This window comes from Anticarsia gemmatalis, chromosome 5 (assembly GCF_050436995.1).
Source record: "Anticarsia gemmatalis isolate Benzon Research Colony breed Stoneville strain chromosome 5, ilAntGemm2 primary, whole genome shotgun sequence".
NCBI classification, from domain to species: Eukaryota; Metazoa; Arthropoda; class Insecta; order Lepidoptera; family Erebidae; genus Anticarsia; species Anticarsia gemmatalis.
In genome coordinates this window covers 9,564,687-9,586,869 of record NC_134749.1, presented here as the reverse complement: position 1 = coordinate 9,586,869, position 22,183 = coordinate 9,564,687, and the positions used below count along the sequence as shown (strand labels likewise).

At 35.2% G+C, this 22,183-nt stretch overlaps 1 protein-coding gene across 4 annotated transcripts in view; it reads right to left on the bottom strand.

The window, feature by feature from the left end:
* Positions 1–229: 229 nt before the first annotated feature.
* Positions 230–22,183, bottom strand: part of grn (GATA binding protein grain) — a 97,529-nt gene continuing 75,575 nt past the window's right edge. For all 4 annotated transcript variants that reach the window (XM_076114702.1, XM_076114705.1, XM_076114706.1 and 1 more), the window contains exons 6-8: positions 4,928–5,141; positions 3,407–3,546; positions 230–2,011 (exon numbers count right to left, since the gene is read on the bottom strand). In XM_076114702.1, the coding sequence (XP_075970817.1) occupies positions 1,985–2,011; positions 3,407–3,546; positions 4,928–5,141 (381 nt within the window). In that variant the 3' untranslated portion in view covers positions 230–1,984. The remainder of the gene's footprint in view (positions 2,012–3,406; positions 3,547–4,927; positions 5,142–22,183) is intronic.

The window sequence follows — 22,183 nt, the reverse complement described above, 5'->3', positions numbered from 1 at the left end:
ACTTTTGGACGACTTTTTCTACGGAATGGCGGAATTGATCCTGTGACTTATGGCGGACGACGTATAAGACGACGTAATTGGATGGTCAATTGATCTGCTTTCCAGTTTAAAGGGACCTCATCGCTCATTTCATACGAGGGTCGGTGAGAATAATGTCCAGTCATTGGATTTGTTTACATTCACATTTCGTTTAGTCCTGAGTGTTGGGGAGGAAAATCAAATAAACATCTAATATCAATATTGATAATTTATTCACAATTTCATTTAAAATACACAACTTCACAATGTTTTGTTTTAAAAACTAAAAACTTTAGGTACGGGATATCGTTATAGGCTGTTTTGTAGTGATCGCTAATTTACATCTTTATTCTGATAGTCTTATAATGATTTCATTTATTTTCTACATGTTTCATTTACATTTCATATTTACATATTTTGGGGTACAGGTGTTATGTTTATGATTGTAACGTATATTAATGTTATGTGGTTTATAACGGCGCTACATGGTAAGTCATTAATATAAATAGCGGACCCAATAAAAGAAAATATGACTTGAATATAATTATATCAATATTTGAATATTAAAAGGCTGAATCACCTTGCACAAAAATAGACAGTTGTTGATTTAAAATAATCGGTTACAACTATAAACACAACCCCGTAATTTTAATTTTATGGCCACTCAATATTCTTAATTTTACAACTGTAATGTGATACAAAACTTTATATTACACCTTGTGACAAACAAATGTATACATAAATATTCAATAGCTAATTCGATTTAGTGACCAGTGGAATAATTTATATAACAAAAACTATACTCATGTTTATGCGTTAACAAAATCAGTTCTGCAAAATGTCACTATTCAAAACTGCTATTTATTTACAAGTTGCGTGTATAACTATTACATAAATTACTATTGCATTTCATTCATATATCATCTACACAAATAATAAAATGTACAAAAAAACATCTTCGCGATAACTTTCTGAACACATCACAATTCCTATAGCGAAACCTTATAGCATATAGACTGGAGACGACATAGCGACTGTGCTTAAACTTTAAACATTACTTCTGCCACTTTGAGTGGGAGCGGGGCGCGGGAGCGGGGAGCGAGGTAAACACGGACAGCACACGTAAACAACTTCACCCACACTAGTAAACAAGTTCAGTATCGCTACAACACAAATAAGCGAACACAAGCGCAAGATACGCACACTAATAAATACTTGACATGATCACATGATCACAAGACTGCTCAGAGGAAAGTGCTCACATGCTGTCTCCTGTTTAGATGCTCTAAGAGCGAAACAAATAGTTCAATTAAATATAAAAAAAATAAAATCAATGTACACAGGAACGGAATATAACTTATACAGATATGTACAAAATACACAAAATTACTTCATCTTTTTGAACTATACTTATACGATAAAGACTTCGTAACCGACCTTATCTAATATTATAATACTGTACAATTTCGCTAGTTACTTCATGTAAAACACTCTTAATTTTAATACTTGTAGGAAACTGATCGTGGTATATCAAAGTCTTTCATTGGGGAACGATAAACTGGGACATTTTTCAAGTTCAAAATCAGGATATGTTCAGTTCGTTTTAAACTGTAAGGGCGAGGTTGTATAGGTAGCGGGAAGCGAGCGACGGAAACTGGCCTCTGGGCAATCGCTTACATCGTTTACACTGAACATTTGACAAAACACTTCACTGGACGTCGCCCTCCCACTTTCTACCTCAGCCTTCGTTTGTATCATATATTATATGTGTTACAAACATCAATTCTGTTCACAGTCTTATTAATTAATGTGATGTGTCAAGTTTATACTATGAGTAAACACTCGTTCTATGAAATCACAGCGTGTTTGCCTCTGATTTCTTTGTAAGGTCATTGTTGTCCGTCTGGTGGACGGGACTGTTTACGAAAGACATATCTAATGGATTCTCTTGTGTTTGGTTGACTTATCACGTGTACTCACTCCTCCAGCCAGTCTGTAAAGAAGAAAATACGGTTAGACACGTGTAACTTTTGTATTACCTAAGAAACTAGCACACGAATTAATATTTGACGCGACAATAATATTAGATGAAAGACGACTCAACGCTGAACTAAATCCATGAATAATGTAAAATTCGCTCGTATGATTAACTAAGATCTTAACCTTTTAAAGTTACAAGGGACTGTTCGTTAGAATCCGTCAAATTAACTACAATGTAGTCAACAATTTATGGAACCAATCAAATTACCATAATAACTTCGTAATTAATTATAGTTTAACAAAGTATCAGTAGTTCAAGTCAGTACAAAAACAAAAGGTGTCACTGAAGCGATTATAATAATTATAACGGATCATTTTACATATATGCATCTAATATACATCATTATACAATAAACTATACATAATGAATGTGTATTACAATATTCACGAGGTTGTTTGCTCAGATTTATGATCATCTCGTCAACATGTTCAAAAATACAACACATTTTTTTATGTCATTGTCCAAAACATTGACGATTTGCATACATCCATCGATTTGTACCGATATTGAATCTATTAACAGATGTAGCAGAGATAAGGAAACACGTTATTTTGGTGTGAATGCAAAAATTTGCATATTCCACGATATCGTAGAGGTCTCTCGGTCAGCAATGTAAATAGGAAGCAATAACTAGATTAGTCTTCAACTAAATAATAAAACTCGTGGGAATATTTTTTCAAACGTTTTATTTCTCTATCAACGTCCTTATTAGATATCGCATAAAACTGCATGGATCGAGACGCGACTATAAATTATGTGTTAATAAGGATCCGTATTAAGTTTCTTTTGACTATTTCATATAATTTAGTGATCATTACTGATTGGACTTTCCACAAAAATGGTGATGCAATTGAAATTAAATTGACCATTTTGCATTTATTTTTTAATAAACTGCCCATATAAAAGATTATCAATATTGCGTTGGCGTTGTTTCGTTGGTACATATTTCTCAGGCTGCACGAGGCACATTTCTCATAATATTAAGGTGTGAAACATTCTGCGTTCTAGTATCGTCTCTGCTTAATTTCGCATTTTGATCGACCTCAGTAATAAAGTTTATGACAGGGTGATAAAAGCACAATTCTAATTAGTCTATCAATCAGCTGCTAAAAAGAAGTGTGCAATATATTTTAATCACCTCCGAGACGAACTAAAACAATAATTAGTTCCTGTACCACCACAATTGGAACCTTCGAGTATCGAGAGTTTGACATTTAAAATGTTCTGGCAAAATAGTTCTTACGGAGCCCGATAGGGGTGCTCAACAGATTTTTGCTGATAGTAGTAGAGAATTGAGCTACTATTGTCTATATTCTAAGTAGTTTTATAATTGAAATTAATGCTTACCATAGAATTGAGCTGCGCGAGGTGATGGTGATGGTAGGGGTTGTGTGACGCAGGGGGCGGGGCGAAGCCCTGGTGCGGCGCGCCGTACCAGTGCGACATATGTGCCGCCGCCGGGTGCACTAGACCCACTTGGTGCTGACCTGGTGGACAAGAGAAAATAACATTAGAGAAACCATAGAACACAAACAAAAAATCCGTTAAACTCAAGAAGTATACAAATCCAGCACAAGTCTATCAATGATCATTACATGGGTGCAGGGTGCAACACTAAAGACAAACTTTGAGATCAGGTTAACTACCAAGCATATAAAAAGAAGAACGTTAGTACCTCGAAATGATTAATAGATAGTTAGCTAACACGAGTGACTACAAAATTGCAAATGAGGTGCTATTAATGACGTCATAATTTTCATAGTATTCGGCGTTATCTACAGTAGTGATCGGTGTGATGTGCTCGATACCGTGAGCACAAGAATGTTGCCGTGTCCTTACAACGAATACCGTTTACTTCAAACCGCAATTAAAATAAATAACTGTACTTCACAGATTAACATCTCACAACAAATTATAAACTTTTCTTTTCTACGTTAATCTACTTACAATGTATGGCAAAGCCAATTAAATTCTTAACCAGAGTATCTTTACGCCATATCGAAATAATTTTAAATAAGTACTCTAACTTAATGGATTTAGAGATTACAAGGAATGGCGTGCGTAATCGTGGCTGCAAACTCGACGTCTATTCATCTCGGTTAATTCAAGATAACTAGTTAATACACTCTATATTTTTCTTTAATTATCATATCTGTTACTCCTCATTAAGCCAGTACCCGCTAACAAGTTTGTTAATCACAATTTATTCTAGTCATTGCAAGCTAAAGTCGAGTTGTTACGTATAGCAAATTCTAAATTTGAGAAAGGAAGGTAAAAATATATTTTTATATAATTCACCCATTAGAAACTAGTAAAGTTAATATATCTAGATTTCTATTGAGATAAAGATCAGAAATCTGTGGACAGATAACGGTGATCAAAATAGTTTAAATCAATATTGGTTTTCAAAGTTCGTGTGTTACGTAAAGGCATGTTAAAAACACGGTTTCGTTTTCTATATATGGTCTGTCTGCAGCTCGGTATCTTGTTTCTAGCTGAGATGAGATAGGAGCAGTGACATTAGTATGCCCGTGGCCTCAGCATCCGGCTTCACTGTATATGCCAAAAGCATTCTAAGATGAAGAGAAAGCTCATATGGGAGCCAAATTAACCCGTCAGCATGCAGGTCTGGGAAGACTTATGTATGTCTAAAACCGGACTTTACTACCCTAGAACTGTTTTGATTTAACGTATAGTTTTTTTTGTGAAGTGAAGACTTTGTGTGCATAAATCAACCGATTTTCTTTAGATATGAAACCCATCGTGAATGAAAATGATTTATGTTAATAACGTTTTTAACAAGCAAACAGACAGCTAGTTAGAAGTTGTGAAAAGAAAGAGTGGGATAGAATATTAGTGTGGACTTACCGAAGTCCATAGCAGAGGGGAAGGCCGAGCCTCCAAAGCCTTTAGTAGCGTCTCCGAGCGGCTTGATCATGTCTCCCATGACGCCGCCGAGCGCAAGCGCGCATGCACCACCACCCCCCATGCCCATGCCGCCCTTCTTCTTCTTACTTTTACTGCTCAGCTTGCGGTTCCTCGTCTGGATACCTTCCTTCTTCATCGTGAGCGGCCGGTTTACCTGTTAACAAACAAATACAATACTTAATACCATTCTATTTAAAGCGTAAAGGTCACACAGCAGAACATGTAAAATCGAGACCGACAGTAATAAATTAACAAAGAATCTAGCAATAAAGACGTACCTACAACAAAACAACGGACATATCTCATTACCCATAATTGAATGAGAATTACATTATGACTTGAACGAGCATCATTTAAATAAAACAAAGCAACTAGGATATCTTAACAAGCGCATCACGTATCGACCAAATTATACACACTGAATATAATATTTCTCATAATTGAAACATCACAATATAAATCGTAATTGTTCCATGTTGAATCACACAATTTTTGCTAACCGGCCGTATTCCATTTTATGACTGTGACACGACATTTAGCGGTATGAAAAAACGTCTGCGGCACCAATTTAGAATGCTAACTACGGAGTATAAAGGGAGGCCGAAACCATAAAATGGTATCACAATAGTCGTGTGCGAATATTCAGCTGTTTGGTGTCCGATGCCGACGGCGCGGAGTCACACCGTGCATCCTAATTATTGCACCGATGCACTTTGTGTCTGTATTTCGTTAGCGGCCGGTGGGAAACTGCGGTGACGCGAGTTATGAGGTTAAGGTCCTCCAAATATATGGTCAGCGGGTTTCCTGTCTACTAACTCGGGTGTCCTTAACATTGACCTGGCGAAATCGGGATCACGTTAACATTTATGAGCAGCAAAACAATGCGCTTGTGCTCGGAATCGGATCGTGTTTGTTTATATCGTCGTAAACAATAAAGACAATAATAAATTGGTCTGTGATTATGATAATCCTAGAAACGGCCTATCCAACGTGCTGTCAACATCAGATAAGACTCATAAGTTTTTCCATAAATGTGCAATTTGTTTGCCAAAATTCTCGGGTCAGCTATCTCGGTCACTTTCTGCTTTGCATCGTGTCGCTTCTAAGAAGCGTGCGTCACGAAGTCGGACGGACGGACGGACAATGAGTTATTCATCGCCTTCCAGGGAACTTGGCGGCGGCATGTGGGCCCTAAACGCACGATTGCATTGCGCCAACGCTGCGCCGCCCGACGCAGCCCATGCGCATGACCTGCCCTTGTTTCTGTTTGTTTTTGGAGATCTTACACTGATTTTACTTACACCATAAGGACGAGAAAGATACAGCCTACGCCTTATACCCTTATACACATATAAATATTGTGAAAAACTGCAGTCAGGAATGAAGTTGGCTATTGTTTAGTCTATTAAGAACTGCATAAAAGGATAAACAAATATAAGGGACGAACAAAGTCCAATTTCTCCAGACGTCAAGTGATAAAACTTCATTAATCTGTAGCTAAAGTACTGCGTAGTTCGGTGCGTGCCAGTTCCCGGCGTCCCTAATGCGTTCCCGCGAATCGCCCACACATCGCGCATACCGCGCCGTCGCTCCTCTCAATTGAACCAATATAAAATGCATTAACATCACTGCACATGCCGGCAGATTTAGACTGCAACCAAATTAGGTCATTGCAAAGCCTTTGCTACTTATATTTTTATAATTTCATACTCGCTGCGCGCCCGTAAAACGGTCTGGTAGTTTTTGTTTTTCCGTATGAATTATCCGCAAATTAGTTCCTTGTTAGAAAGTTACGTTCTTCATTTTAATAGCTATATCATAAAATACGAGTGGAATTAGAATAGTCTGCGAGATGTAAATTAGTTTGGCATAATCCTTGATGTAACTGATTGATAACGATCTGCGTGTTATGTGTTTTAGTTTGCTGCAATAAGCATTAATGAATAAATAAATATAAAAGTAATTAGTAACTTGATCTCAGAGCCAACATAACAACATAAACTGACTGATTATGCGCCAGACATTTTTAAACACCATTGCGAATTTTCTTAATGGTCAATATATCTTGAATCGTTTTCGAAATTTCGAATTTCTCGAATCGAATCGAACACACACAGATCAATGAAGGTTGCTATACAATAGTGGTCACTTAGTATGCAAAACACTACCATCAAAGGATAACAGCGTTTGACCATAGGTGGTTGCGGAAGAACGAAGACATAGTGTATATAGAGCTGACAAGACGCCCGCCATGTTTGCGCAGAAATTGCTTAATAACTGGCCATTATGTCAGGTTAATTACATCTTGGCTGTACTCACTCCCGTCGCTGTATTTAGTTAGGCATATGATATTATAGGGTGTGTGTGACTATGTATGGAAGCTTGTTAATCTACCTTCATACGTGTTATGCGACAGATTACGAAGAATATAATCGCTTTATGATTCCTTACGTGGCTGACGTGATAACACAAATCTCTGTTTCTTTGATAATATATTATAACTATCAATTATTGGCTACTACGTATCTTAATTTATGTTACTTGCATTTGTACAAGAGAAAAATCTATCCCCAGCAGGCTCTTAGGAGATGTTCACCAAGACCAAAAAACCCGTTTAAAAGGAAACATATCGTTGTAGGTATATTAGAAAATTATCCTATATTTTGATTCATTTTGGTCATATACTTTTACAGTTGTTCATCTTTCTTCTACCAAAAGATGTACATATCCATACATTGTATTACACTAGAAGTAAAATGATCACAATGCAAAACTTCCTTATTCATTTTTTCCGCGAGCAAGTTCCTTGTAATTCTGTTTATTATTCGCTCCCCGTACACAAAGTTTCCAATGTACGTCAGGCTGGCCCGGCCCCATGGAATTTAATAATGAGATTGTTATCAATCCAATGTACCCGGGTATACTAATATATGTAACACCTTCATTTTCAATGTAACTCTTTTTAAAAGAAATTACGTGCACTTCTTAGTGGCCGGGCCAGCCTGACGTTTTCAGCCCGGCCACCTTGTTTCCCACTAATCTACAAAAAATACTGGCAATATTGTGCTACAGATGATATGTACCCTATAATTTATGCATATGTCACACAAAATCGAATCCTAAAATGCAATAGCATACGAAATATTAGCGGTTGCAGGTGGCCGGGCTGAAATTATTTCGTTAATATAAAACAGTAAAACTGCAACACCTACCAAAAACTAATACCAGTACATAATGAGATATAGAGATATAGAATACATGTAACGCTTTCATTTTAAATTATAATACATATTTAGAAAGAATAATCACTTGAAATTATATTTCAGCCCGGCCACCTAAAAGCGGTAATATTCCCTAAAATCTTATGCCAATTTGTACAGTAAAACCTGATACAGCTATGAAATGAAAGTAACATTCGTTTCGTTTTAGTCGTATACCTTTAAGCCTTCTGTTTGACTAGATTATCAAAATCTGAGAAACTTGCCGAAGAGTGACTATCATTTATTAACTAATTTCAGGACATTTGGTTTGTTGAGTGAAACAAAATTGGTAATTGTCATATTTTTTTAATAATCATTTTTGAAATTAGTTAGACAACATTTGTACTTATATTAATTAGGTACTATAACAATTGTTAATTATAAATAATGTAAAAAAAGGTTTTTGTCATTGATAATAACACAGTTATCAAAAAATTATAGTAATATCAATATTACCTTAACATCGAACATTCATTCATTCAGAATATTAGAAGATAATTTTTGGTTAAATACTTATTATACCTTGGTAAAAAATCACAGATTTTCATAATGATTTTTACATCAACTTTGAATTTAAAGTTTTGAAAACTTTCAATTAAAATTATGCAAATTTGTTTGAACAAATGATTTTAGAATTATTTTATAGCGCTCTATTTACAAAAATATGTACCGAAGAAAAATGTGCATTTCAACTTCAAAGAACAGTACCATTTTTACCCATTAATATGAACGTAATTAAAACATTTGGAATATCAGCCCTAGAAGACTCAATTTGTATAGACGTTATTTCGAAGGATTATGAACACGATTGCCCGGGCACTGTTTTGTCCAGCTATAATGTAAAGAATATTATATCTTTTGATTTAAATGGAACAGATCAAATAATATTGAACGATATACCTTTATCTATCAAAGTTAGAACTAATATTTATGTGATTGTAGGTGCTATTGAATATGTAGTATTGGGGGAAAATCTAGGACATTATAAATGCCATTTATTTAATCAAGATCTGTGGATGTGTTATGACGATTTACAGTCTAGTGTTAAAAAAAGTAATTTGGATTTAATATTTTTACATTCCTTGACGTACATTTTAGCTTGATTAAATAACATAATCAAGTGATTAGTACGTTTTTAACGATTCTAATAAGCAATATATTTAAATTTGAATTAGTCAAAATACTTATAGTACAAATGCCAGATATAGGCTAGCAATGATTATTATATTAGCATACGTTTAATTATACAAGTTAACATTGTGATTTTTAGCTGTGATTTTAATATTAGGTATGTTAAATTATATATACTACATAGCTATATTTCCATTAGCTGCCACTGAAAGAACTATGGTTCTCTCTTTATTTAAGAATGGAGAATGTTACTAGGTATGTCAAATCGCTTCAAATTTTGACTCAGTAAAGCCGGTACATGTACATGCAAACTAGTTTTTGTTTTAGTCAAAAATACCAAGTAGTTTTTATTTTACAAGCATTCAAAGTTTCGAAAAATATCAAGTCCCGCTAACAGCGTGACGTCATATTACACCGTGCTGCGCGAGCCGCGTCCCGCTTAATATCAAGTCTCCAACCGTAGATGTAATAGCTTATGCAGTATTTTGTTGTGTATTTGTCCCCTTATTACATTTATAGTGTAATAATAGTAAATATTATTATTAAGGACCGTGTGAGCTAGACTGAGTGTGGTGTACAATGACGTCACACGCAAATTGACGGTTACAACTTGTTTTACTTATAAATCAGAAACTAATTGACGTATCGAAGTAATTCTTTCACTAGTATTTTTTATTTTTAACAGAGAATATGGAGTGCTAATTATCAAAATATGTTAACATTCTCCATTGTTGTAATAATTATATTAGCATAATTTTAATTGAAAGTTTTCAAAACTTTAAATTCAAAGTTGATGTAAAAATCATTATGAAAATCTGTGATTTTTTACCAAGGTATAATAAGTATTTAACCAAAAATTATCTTCTAATATTCTGAATGAATGAATGTTCGATGTTAAGGTAATATTGATATTACTATAATTTTTTGATAACTGTGTTATTATCAATGACAAAAACCTTTTTTTACATTATTTATAATTAACAATTGTTATAGTACCTAATTAATATAAGTACAAATGTTGTCTAACTAATTTCAAAAATGATTATTAAAAAAATATGACAATTACCAATTTTGTTTCACTCAACAAACCAAATGTCCTGAAATTAGTTAATAAATGATAGTCACTCTTCGGCAAGTTTCTCAGATTTTGATAATCTAGTCAAACAGAAGGCTTAAAGGTATACGACTAAAACGAAACGAATGTTACTTTCATTTCATAGCTGTATCAGGTTTTACTGTACAAATTGGCATAAGATTTTAGGGAATATTACCGCTTTTAGGTGGCCGGGCTGAAATATAATTTCAAGTGATTATTCTTTCTAAATATGTATTATAATTTAAAATGAAAGCGTTACATGTATTCTATATCTCTATATCTCATTATGTACTGGTATTAGTTTTTGGTAGGTGTTGCAGTTTTACTGTTTTATATTAACGAAATAATTTCAGCCCGGCCACCTGCAACCGCTAATATTTCGTATGCTATTGCATTTTAGGATTCGATTTTGTGTGACATATGCATAAATTATAGGGTACATATCATCTGTAGCACAATATTGCCAGTATTTTTTGTAGATTAGTGGGAAACAAGGTGGCCGGGCTGAAAACGTCAGGCTGGCCCGGCCACTAAGAAGTGCACGTAATTTCTTTTAAAAAGAGTTACATTGAAAATGAAGGTGTTACATATATTAGTATACCCGGGTACATTGGATTGATAACAATCTCATTATTAAATTCCATGGGGCCGGGCCAGCCTGACGTACATAGTTTCCACAGAGTGGCCATAATTACGTCCGCAGTACGGCAATGAATCCGCTTACGGCCTACGACACATGGTCTTAGAACACTCTGAGCTAGTGATGCGGGCAGGGTAGTGTGTGGGGAGTTGACTCTATGTTCCGTAAAGAAATATTTTTTTACTTCTTTTTTGCTATAATAGCGAGTTTATATTATTATTATATTATTATGCCAAAGTATGTAGATTATACAGACAGCTGTGACGATTATAATAAATCTTTGGTTAATCAAAAGTGTAGTTCTCGTTTTGAAGCCCTTAAAAATCAATAAAATCTAAGAAAATTTATCAAAGCTAAAACCTGGGTGGAGGAGTAAGGTGGGATGAAAAATAGTATCTTTTAAAAAGAAAAGAAAATCGACTTCCAAAGAACCCCGACATTTCTTTTGCCATCCATCCAAAAACGTAAAAAACGTCTAAATAGTTTTTATCCCTATAAAATGGTACTTCCTTTGATGGAAACGCCTACGTTCAAATAAATGGGGAATTTAGAAGCTTTATAGTGGAAAAGTCAGGAAATATTATTGTGTTTCCTTTTAGGTTACACGATACGAGCTAGCTAAGTGATTTAATGTTCTTAACCGCGGTGTTGTATTTGACTGCTGCTTTGAGCGTACAGTTAATTAGGCATAACTTTAACCTATAGTGTTGTTAACCTTTTTGCGTTTATTACTAGATTTTGGTATAAAATTGTCAATCCAATTAACTGTTGATAATCAAAATGATGAAAATAAAACGGTAATATCTCATTTCTCATGTAATTTCAAGAAATAGAATGTGATTGTTCTAGCTTCAATAAAATAAAACGTTTATCATAAAAAGGCTATAACTCAGCTATATTTTCATAGAAAAATCTTTATCGTTACGCAACCTCGACAGTAAAATCAAATTTCAAAGTTTACATTTGAATTTTGTACAGCAAAACTTATGCGCACTAAATCGAGTCGAGTCCAATATAAAATAAACATATAATTGTAAATTACTGTTCTGATGTTTCGTGCCACAGTTCAGGGTTAGTATTCCATCGCTCGCATGCACCGCTACATGCATCTGGATGTCAATGTAATATCGCCACAGCACGCTATCCTGAATAAACTATGAACTGAATTGTAGGTTCCGATTTCTACTTGATATATGACTGTTTCAGATTATGTTGATAAAAATGTAATTATAAAAGGTCGGTAGGTCGAAAGTCACGTTTATTAGGAGATCAATCATGAGAACTTTTTAAATCCTTTTGATAAAGTAAATTGTGAATATGGTGCTATATTTTTAGTATTCATATCAAAATGCCAACATCCTGTTGTCTGTTATGAGTACTAATATAAATAATATAAAATAAAACTAACTACCAACAATGGTGCATTTATACCATACAGTCATACGTGCACTAATTTACGCAATCAAACTGCGAAACAAGACCTTTTTTTAAAACTGCACGCATTCCATTACCTGCTAACTTCGCACAGGGTATGATACCGTTAGAAAAAAACCGCGCAATAGTGTCGTGACAAAGCGAAATATTCGCGCAGAAAACGCGTATTGCGTCTCGTTGTGCGTGCAAATAATTGCGTTACGTTTCTAGGACGGAGAGTGCGCTTATTACGCTATCTGCGCTCATCTGCACAAACACAGCCATAAAACCGCTCAAATGGGAAAATAACAGGCTCATACCACAATGCCATGGAAAATGTTGCTCACGGCCCCTCGCTGTAATTTTTCCAACCGCTAGAAAGCTTTATTATGTCGTTAATTGTTGGAAAACTGCGAACGTACCTTTTATTGGACATAAATATTGTAATGAAACGGAACGTCGAACTGCGAACCAATCGTGAAGCAGTAAAACCGTGGTGTTCTATAAAACGACACGTTTTTGTCGAAAACAAAGCGCTGTAAACATGTATCTTCGATCTAGATGTGTTTAAGCTGTTAGGACATCCGATTAAATTGATATTGATCAGTTTTTATGAACCCAAGTATCGTTTAGTATATATTAACTTGAATATCAACTGTAAATAGCATGAGGGTGTCACTAGACTCTATTAATAGCTACAAAGACAAGACAACCTGTCATTTTTACACAAGACAATGCGTAAATCGATAGATAAAGATCCAATAAAAATTTTAACAGCAGCTTAGCGAAACTATTATCACCAATTAAAGAGAAAAAACTTTACACGTATTATGGAGCAAAAAGTATTAAATTGCTGTATTGTAATCGATAGTGTTATTACCTGGTGTGAGTTTAGTTTTTGTCTGAAATACGCTTTGTCAATGTTTACCGAATAACGTACACAGAGGTTGTAGCTAGTGTAGTTACACTATACTTGTAGTTCGTGCCGTGTTAACTTTTCGTAGAAATGTTTGTAGTAAATGTATTATTAATATTGCAATTATCCATCTACTTGTATAGACATAAAAACAATTAGATACAAAACCGCATTACATTTTCAATTATGTATTGTTTGAAAAGTGCCGTTCATATAACCTCAAAAAACTGTTGCATAAGCCACTAGAAGCCATAAGTATGCTACATTCAAATCATATCTACAAACAATTTAAATAATCTCGCGATTTAAAAGTAGCATGCTGAACGGCCATTTGCCGCATGAAAGTTCGCAATTAAACACAAGACAGGTGTCAATCCAATGGCAGTGATAAAAAAATCTTTTCAGTAGTTATGCGCACTGACTGTCCGTATCGTTTAGCGGACTTATTAGTGACACTCCACTTAAGATCGTTAAGGCGACAACGTCTACGACTGCATAAACTAATTTAATTTTTTCCTTTTCAATCACACCACTCACTCTTCCTCACTCCGTTCACCAAGAAGCACCATTAAAAAGAGCTTTCAACTTCAAACTTAAAAGCACTTTGATTTAAGTACTGCCATTCGATATGGAAGCATTTAGCTCGCGATAAATATGTTCAGCAAAAAGCTCCGGTAGAAATGCTATTGTCACGTCATATAGTGTTAGCCAAACAATAAATAATACACAGCCATTCCAATGCATTGTCTTATTAATTTGCCGCGAGTTGGCGACACCTTAAGCATCGCGTGCGAGTTTTTCACTCGCGTTTTATATTTCAACTCATTATGGAGTGTAAGAAGTAACCGTTCGGGCTGCATTTTTGCAACGTGTGAATTGTGAGAGCAACGTTTGACAGTTCCGAAGTGGGAGAGAAAGTGTTTTTATACAAATTTACGATCGGCACAATGTGACGGCGAGCTTAAATAAGTCGCGAAATGAATAAGTATGCTTGTATTTAAAAAATGACGCGATAACAGTCTTGGGAAAGTGTGAGAGTCATACATTTTATTTTATTTGGATCAAATTTAATGTGGTATTATAACTTTCATCGATCGTGATTTAAGATTTCGTGCTGTTTAAGATTACGGTAGTTGTTAACGAAATCGTACAACAAAATATGACAATTTCGCTTTATGTAACTTTTCTTTAAAATTATAGAAAGTTGTAGTGGTAATCTGTATGCAGAAGACATCGATTCACCTATACTATAGCATAACACGTAACAATCTAAAACAAAGATGGCAGCTCAAGAAAAACCTTAACAGATATATTAAATAAACAAAAATGTTAAAGAATTCTGACAGTCTGAAGTGTAAAGAATTCACCAGTGGTTAACCTGTGGTATATAATTTAATTGGCAGTGCGTTACGTGTCGCGTGGGGCACGCGCGTTTGATTTTTGCACATTTATTTCTTACAAGCGTAATTTTACGAGCTCGATGTCTGAGAGAGATTTAAAGCTATGCGACCACTGGCTTATTCCGCTACGAATGTCTGACAATTAACATTTTAATTTTATTTGTTGAGATGTATTGGCCTTTTGTATGTAGGTATATTTAATTTTGTATACTTGTTTAGTTTCAGCTGTACTAAATACAAAATTCTACAGCAATAAAACCTAAACATTTTCGTTTTATAGCAACTTTTAAACATAAAACGACTAGTAAGCCTTGAATAACAGTAAGTCACGCTTGTCAACTCTTGCATACTTTTCCAAATATAGTCACAGTTATTAGACAACTGTCAAAATGTCAACTAATTCAAGAGCCGTGTTATAATCGTATGGTGTAAGATATCATGTAGATCTGTGTGTTAATTATAACAAGAAGTAATCAAGGCATAATCAGTAACATGTTCTCAGCTACTTCTCGCTAAACTGATCGTTTCAAGGAAGGCTATCTTGGCGGAGGATATTAACAACTTAGCAATAACTCGCTTTTATCTTGATAACTGTATGTTATATCCAACACCTATTTCACAAATAGAAAGCTTTATTATACAAAATTTGCGACTATTTTAGAAGATTTTATAGATAATGTTACCATGCGACCGAAATAGATAAGAGTTACGATTCAGATTAGCTTTTTATTTTATTTTATCGTACGGTTAGTGGTCAACCTAATATCAAAGTAATGGCTTAACGACTGTTATTTTAATTGATAACCATCGGAACCGACTTTTTAACTGCTCTCTGAAGCACGGAGACTTTAAGTTCAAATACCACTATGCGGTTACTTAACCTATGGTTGCTTAAACCACAGATCGTTTGCCAACCCGTGAGCGCGGCTGACTATGAGTAGAACTGATTTAGCATATTATCTATTTTTGTCATGTCTGACTTAAAGTTTGAATATGTCACGAAACGGGTTAGTAAAAAGCGAATCATGTTAGTAGGTGTCGTTATACTACACAAATAAGCGATTTCAAGAAATATGTCTTAACAAATGTGAGCGTTGAAAGTAGTAATTAAAAGCTTTCGAGTGGAGATGTGGCGTGGCAGACAAACAAACAAGTGATGTCAATTGCGCGCGGCCGACGCCTGCGAATGTGGGCCCACACAGACGCTACCCGGAATATGTAGCATTTTGCACATGTATCTATAACACTGTCTGTTTTAAAAAAGTTTAAAAATATTGTAATTAGAAAGTTTTGTGGTATCCACTTTTCTTTGTTGGATAGAATGTTCATCATGGTTCGAGTTCGGATGTAAATGTTCTTTAAAACTAGTCCTATATTGATTCATACTCCTTGCAATTGAGAAGGTTGTGTCTATTAGGACAGTTAACTACGGGTATGAAAATTATTAATTAATTATTGTACAAGGGACTACTTCAACTGTATGCGAGTAGAATAATCTGTAGAGCATACAGCTAAGCCATATTGCTAAGCCTAATTAGAACATTAGTCGGCAGCCGGCTTTTTAAAAAGGACCCATTAACTACGGATCAACTAAAATCAATGAACTATCACATAAAGGGTAAACCTTAAAATCTATTTCGGGAGCAATAACATAATTCATTAAGAGATATTTTGTTGACGTGTGTAATGATAAAAAGCGGCTGCAGTAATATTGTGGTAATGTCTCTAAGGAATTAGTTCCGCATAGTTAGCGAGACAAGCAATCGAGCGTGCCGGCGCCTGCGCAAGCTACTGAAAACTAAGGGGATACAGACATATACGTGATCATGTATCACGTGTGTGAGAAATATTGCTCATAAAAGATACATATTTTAGTTGTAAAAACTTGCTTAGGACTAGATTATAGATTGATTTGAGAAGAGGTCAATACAACGGGTGACGACAAAACTGGTCTCTAGATTCTTTAGATAATGTTTTAGATTACATTCCAAATATTATCAACTCTACATAGGAAGTTTTCTGCGCTATCAAACTGTGTTCGACCATTTTTTATCCATTTTACGTCGTCATAGTCTAATGAAAGACAGAACCACTATAATATGAACAAAATTTAATTTTACTGAAGTTTTGTGTTATGTTTTTAAATATGCGCGCTCGGACGTAGACAGGTTTCAATTTTATGTCATATAAACTCCAATTAAGGACCATCGTAAAGACAGAAATAGGGCGACTAACTTTAATCACATGTCACCTCGTATATTTAACACTACACATCACGCGAACCATTTAATTAGCAAAAATTGTTCACATAGCGTAAACACAAAGCTATTTTTGCAATAATACCATATAAAGTAACCATTTATAACATGCACTTACACGTTAACACCTCGCTAGAAATAGGTTCACGGTATTTAAGAAATAAATTTAATAATTAAGGATGTATCTCAAGACATGTCGATAAAACACAGTCGTATTTGATATGTGCAAGTGATTAAAATAAATACTCCGGGCAGTAGTCGAGTCCGCGCCGACAGCTGCTACTCCAGGGGATAATTGAAACGACGATTTATACACCCGCCAAATTTATCGACATCCACGATTTATAGTGTGAACACGGCCTTATGCATCGGTTATTATTGTAACGTTTCATTTTTGCCATGCTCTCAATCATTTTATGTGTAACGCGATTCAAATAAAGATAAATCCCTGAAAGTATGAGATTTCTCAATATCAAATTGATGTTATTAAACGGACTTAATTAAAATGTCACTCGGTAATTATCATTTCAACAAGACAATCAGTGAAATGCAATTATAGTATTATATTTGTCGGTGTTACTATCTACTAAAATTAAATCGTTTGGTTTACAAAAGTATCATTACTATTAATCCTTATCTTATTTGAGCTGGTATATTTTAAGACACGGATTTATCGAACGCTATTAAGTCAAATATCAAGTTGATAAAAATATCGATGAGGCAGAAATCGTAATTATAATTTCCAATTTGATAAGCTGATAGTGTGTTTCTGCTGACATTTTATTAACGCAGTAGATAAGGATTGAGAAATAGTTGCGCAGTTGTTGAGAAAAATACGACTTCTGATAATAAATCACTGTTCCTTTCGATTAATGTAGAGCTGTTTATCTGTATAATTAGCTACTTAAATATCGAGGCAAATACCGTTATATAAAAGCGATAAACAGTTCCATTTATATTGTATTGTAAGGTGTATAGAAGCACAATGTAATGAAGATAGTGTATGAGGAACTGAAGCAACTCTAACTCCACATCTCAAAAACAATTATGGAAACCAATAAATTTAAATGTTTCGCGCCTGTGGCACTGAACCCGGTCCAATTAGAGACCGGCGGCGTCCGCACTAAATCTCACGATGCTACCACGCTACACTAATTCATACGAGCCCGCCAACGAGACCCGTAACTGTCCACGTCGACACAAAGTTTAACAGCTTCTCGATTATCGACAACTTCTGCCGCGCAACACTAGTGTTGCACTGCACAACGATAAGTTTAATTGGTGTTTGAATTGTGGACTCCACTACTGTACTGTTGTTGTTGTTTCAACTTTGTTTCATTTACTTCATTAAAATCGTTAAAATAACACAGACCGTAAGGAGTAATCTAGGCAAATAAAGTAAGCAAGCAGACGCACCTTTTTTATAACTTAACTATACGTAATAAACATTTTATATTGAATGTGAAAAGATCGCTCAAAGCATTATGTTATATCATGTAAAATACTCATTTGTCTTTCGGTCAGTAGTGAAGCGGCTTGTGGCGGCGCGTGCGCAGCTAGCACCTGCTCTAAACCCCCACTAATTATTCCACCACTTATTATTATATGATTACGAGACTTTTTTGGTGCTTTCAATCAAATTACACCTTGGCCAGGCCACTTTGTACGAGTGAGATGTCATAAAGTTTTTTTTTACTCCAATTATATTCCGACGGTTGCGTGCCGGTGTAAAACGAAACATTATCAATTATTATTAATTCCTCTACAACTTTTATTTAGGGTCAAGAAAATGGGCTGTGTAATTACGTTTAATGCGTTCTTGAGTGTCCATTGTCCAAATATTTTGTTTCGCCAACATTGTAGCTGGAAGACACGATTTCAAGTACCTTTGCTAAGTACTTATGGATACGGATTAAGATATCGTATTGTTAAATAAGCAAAATACTGACAAAGGGATGCTTTTGTATTTTCAAAAAGGACAATAGACAGAGATTAACGCAATGGTTTGTCACAAACAGAAACACTTAAATATTAACATTCCGAATTCTTTAGAAAACGACCCAAAAGAATTTAGTCATTGCGCTAATTTCAGTTGAAACTGCCACCGAGATCACCTAGATGATAACGGAACGCAAGTTCTAAATATGAATTCGTGTAAACGCGCCCGCACAGTTTTGCACTCAAGCGCAACGATGGTGTGATACGCGGACATAAATAAATAATTAGACAGAGGAGAGAGGAAGTCGGGGGCGCGGCGGGGGGTGCGGAGGGGAGGATAGTTTTGAGATAGTATCTCCCGCAACCGCGCTTTGTGTCAAACGTCAGATGCTTATCTGGAAGATGTTTACAGATGTACTGGAGGGGTAACGGCCCGAACATCTCTCGTGGAAGCAATCAACCGTGCAACACTAATACGCTTGATAGACTGTTAGTTAATTATCTGCTTTGTTTTGTATCTATCGTTTAGTTTTTTAAGCTGTTAAGTACTCGTGACTGGTAATTTTGAAAAATAAACAGTAATGTAAGGGTTAGTGTGTATTATTTCTGTGCTCGTAGATCACGCTAGATGGCGCTGATACGGTGGCGGAGCGCCAGATCTACGATCATCTCATTCTCGGCGTTTCATCGCCTAATTACAAGATGTTAACGTTACTAACATACACTTATCATGAGAATCGATCTTTCCTCTAATAGTTTTACTATTTTTATGGAATTCACCGAGTGGACACTTTTGTGATTAATGTCATATGCTGTCACACCTGAGCTACCGGCACAAACCATGACTGAAATTAATATCAGTGTCATTTGACAGAAATAAAGTTTTAATTTGAAAATGTTAACGAACCATGTTGTAACTGTATAAAATAAACGAAATAGGTCGCTTGCATGTAACGGAACTCGGCAAACAGAACGTTTAAACCGCAATTCAAATATCAAGAACCTCAACATCCGGAACAAAACGTAGCATTCAAAAAGAAAACAACAGTAATCGATACACGAAATCAGATAAAAATACATAGAAGTTGAAATATCGATAGTTACAAATAGTAAGCGACAAAAGGCTGCGTTACAATGACTATTGCGCATTGCGCAAATCTCGGGCCGGCGCGGGCGCAGTAATTGTTTTGTAGAAGGACACAGAATTATCGGGCGAACGATCGCAACTGACGTGCAGCTGCCATTTCAGTTCCTTTTTTAAATATACACATAAAATAGTAGAAATGGAAATTATACGGCCGTTATATTTAAATGTTTGTTTGTACCATACTAAAAGTTCCACCAAAGTTTTGCTTTAGAAATCTTTCGGCGGGCTTTTGTAGTTTTAAATAAGAAGATGATAAACCCGCTCTTTCCCAGATTACCATGCAAATTGTATGTAGAGTGATAACTACTGAGTAAGTACATAATTGTATGTTACATTTATTTATTGCTTAGATTTCTTTTAACTTGCTATTTGCTATATTTACGTTTCATTCAAAGCTGGGAACACGATTAAAGTGGAAGTTCTTTTAATATGTACTTTAAATAGAGTTTAATTGCCATTGCACAGTTTCGTGAATAATTCTCACATTTTCACAAAATTTATATCCAAGTAGACAGTAAATCAGATGGGACCCACTCACTAAACAAAATGGGAGCTTAAGGCTCATGAATAAAAACATCCTATTTAGCGCTACACTCACCACGTCCTCAAGAGTACAAACATATGACTGAATACAGCACAAGCGATACGTAACCCTAAATATATCAGTAGCAAGAATCAAAATTACTTATAAACTTTATCGGACATAACGCTTTTCGGCAATGTAAGGTAGTTCTACGCAAACGCATTTCCGGTCGAACGCTGCCGGGAAAAAGCCATTTAAAACAAAAAAAGAAAAAAAATAGTAACGCGCCGCGCGCCGCTCGGACACTTCCGGTGGGCGCCATTTTTTCTGTATTGCCAACAGATAAAATCTTTCCGGCCTACTGCGCGAACGCCCGCTTTTGTTTCTTTTATTTTATGTGATCACTTTTTGGCAAAATTGTACATGTTTTTTTACAAAAATAAACATTTTCTTTTATTGAAAACTAGGCCTAGCCTTATATAGATGAATGTTTTTCAAATAACTTATCTATTAACGACTAGTGAAAGCTTTAAAAATGTTCTAATAGTACCAAAGAATTCTTCGCACGAATTTATCCACACAAACGTTAAGAAAATGAAATTATAATCGAACCGATATTTATTAGTATGATAATATATTATTGACATTTATGGCATTTTTTAAAATAAATGACTATATTGAGGGCTATAAAAATAAATAATTAATAGAATAACATTCAAATTAACGACACAAAATGTTAGTCTAATGACAAGAAAGCCTTAATTGTGGAATCAAAAAATTACAATGTCACAATCAATGTCATATCCGCAAATATGTTATGAACAAAGGGAAAAGCACATTTAAAAGTTGGTATAATGAACTTACATTGAAAATGTTAACTGGAACAATGAACAGCACAATTAGTGTAGCGAATAGCATTTGCATCGCCACAAAATTCAACGGTCGAACTTATGTAAATGGGATAGCTGTTCAATGTTGAATATTCAAATTGATGTCATTATAACATTCGGCCAAACGCGTCGGCCGTTTGGCCGCTAGCCAGCCGCACCGACGAATATGTAATGTTAACGTAATGAGTAAATTAAACCTACCTCCTTTTTTATCTCGCACGCGAGTAAAAGCCTGCCTCGTCGGCCGGTGGCCATGTTCCGCGATGTTTGGCGGTTACGAAGAGAATTTTAACAAGCACAACTTTCGCATGTTTACTGCGATTAACTTAAGTCGCTTGCAGAAATACAAACTTCATTTCGCGAACCAACTTGTAGCGCAAGGAACTAAATCATAGATTACGCGTCTGAATATTAACTGCTTACTAAGATTTCTCTACGACTACACGAGGACTCGTCGTGATCATTTCGTTTTTTTAATTTGACTATGCTTGACTCGGCAAATAAACATCTCGCGAACAAAAAAGTAGTAGGCGAACTCGTGAACTAATCCTTATCTTTAAAACACATTGTATCCATAGCCTAAC